The following is a 2068-nucleotide window of genomic DNA, read 5'->3' as shown; positions in this document are numbered from 1 at the left end:
ATGTTCTTCATAATACAAGTTTTCCAATAGTTAAACAAGCCTCACCTGATGGTGTGGTTGTGACTGTTGTCTTGTCTGTAGTAGGTACAGTTGTCAAATCCTCTGTAAAATAATGAATCGATAAACTGGTGGAATATTTATATCATAAGCATCATTTTGTTCTTAAATACAAGTTTCCTTGGCATAAGTATATCATAAACGACATGTTCTTCATAATACAAGTTTTTCAATAGTTAAACAAGCCTCACCTGATGGTGTGGTTGTGACTGTTGTCTTGTCCGTAGTAGGTACAGTTGTCAAACTGTCTCTTATACACATCTAGATGTGTATAAGAGACAGACAAAAAACTAAACATCAACACTTTAAGAAGTAATGTCGACCAGATCGAGCTCAAAATCTAAACGGGCTTGCATGAAAACCATCGACAAATTGTCTGAGTCTTCCGTTGGTACGACCATTGATGGACTTCACCTGCCGCCCAGCCTGCTTCACCCGTACCAGTAAAAACCAGTTCCTCGGAACAACAACAAAACTGACGGCAGACCCGTCGTCGTCATTGAGAGAAGCTGAAGAGCTACTCTGACGATAAAGAACTTGTAAGTATTGTTGCTACGACGATAAGCAAACACATACTATCATCACCCAACCTTATGGATAAGATTATTGCATCAATATGCGAAAACGAAATAGTCCATAAGATCAATAAGTGATGCAATTCTTGACCAGGTCATTGATGGACTTCAGCCTGCCGCCCAGCCTGCTTCACCCGTACCAGTAAAAATCAGTACCTCGGAACAACAACAAGCCTGACGGCAGACCCGTCGTCCTCAATGAGAGATGTTAAGCAGCTTCTCTGACGATAAAGAACTTGTAAGAATTGTTGCTACGACGATAAGCAAACACATACTATCATCACCCAACCTTATGGATAAGATTATTGCATCAATATGCGAAAACGAAATAGTCCATAAGATCAATAAGTGATGCATGGTGGCTGTCTCTTATACACATCTAGATGTAATATTCATAGCAGTGTTGCCCTATACAACGAGACTTTAGCGGTTGACATCACCTCTCTACAAGAGGAAAACGATAAGCATATCGATGTATGGTGGACAAAATCGACTATCCTGAACAGTACAGTAGGCGTAATTGACTGCTATTACACTGACACATTAGCTTTAGATGTTATAACAACTCGTGTCTGTGATGATGTTGAGCTAATCGATATTGACCGTACACACCGTCTTGGACGGAAGAAAGTACGCCAGGTCAACAAATCCCGCACTAAACCACGTGCGATTATCATAAAATTCTCCACCTACCGCACACGAGCTGAGGTATTTCGCAACAAGAAATTGCTGAAAAAGTCATCCTTCTTAGGCGAGCAGATTAGAGGCTATTTTGGGGTAGAGGTGGCAATGGAAGTACTACCGGCTGATTTTGATATTTTCTGAAAATATACGTCTTGAGAGGTTCAGAACTCAAAATTACCCAAAATCCATTTGAGGGAACACCTCCAAATTACGCATTCAAAATGGCCGCCAATTTTCCGCTTTAAATTATAGTTTTAGTTATATATAGTTATATAAAAATTAACATTACTCGAATAATAATTATCAACAATTGGTAAAACTTACTCAAAATATTCGATAATCATCGAAAATGAATCTTGCGTTAAGAAAAACTATAATTTCAATCACCATAGCAACCGTTGCTATGTAAATTAAATTTCCTATTTTATTTATGAAATTTAAGTATACAGGAAGCTTTACGTTTATTATAATCTTCATTTACATAGGTTTAATGAATATTTATAACATCTGAATTATCTATTATTATTATAGAATAGAATTATGTAAAAAAAATCCTGAAACCTTTGATATAATTGCATAGCAACACTATTTTTATCGTCCATAGCAACGAAGCAAAATCAGCAAAATTGCTGTACATTTGTCATTGACCAAGCAAAAATCATGAGATACAATATTTTTATATAATAAACATCTCTTATTGGACAAAGTTAACACATTGACGTATAAAATACAAGGTCATCACCATAGCAACT

The 2068-nt window shown here is 36.7% G+C and overlaps 1 protein-coding gene across 1 annotated transcript in view; it reads right to left on the bottom strand.

The window, feature by feature from the left end:
* Positions 1-2068, bottom strand: part of LOC117107450 (integumentary mucin A.1-like) — a gene marked incomplete at both ends in the record, with an annotated part of 6873 nt that overhangs the window by 376 nt on the left and 4429 nt on the right. Inside the window, one exon of the mRNA XM_033249151.1 lies at positions 46-102. Coding sequence (XP_033105042.1) covers positions 46-102 — 57 coding nt within the window. The remainder of the gene's footprint in view (positions 1-45; positions 103-2068) is intronic.

This window comes from Anneissia japonica, unplaced genomic scaffold (genome assembly GCF_011630105.1).
Source record: "Anneissia japonica isolate Jap-2015-1 unplaced genomic scaffold, ASM1163010v1 scaffold288204_len40639_cov168, whole genome shotgun sequence".
Lineage (NCBI taxonomy): Eukaryota > Metazoa > Echinodermata > Crinoidea > Comatulida > Comatulidae > Anneissia > Anneissia japonica.
Note: the sequence above shows the minus strand (reverse complement) of the source record. Positions and strands in the feature narration are given on the sequence as shown.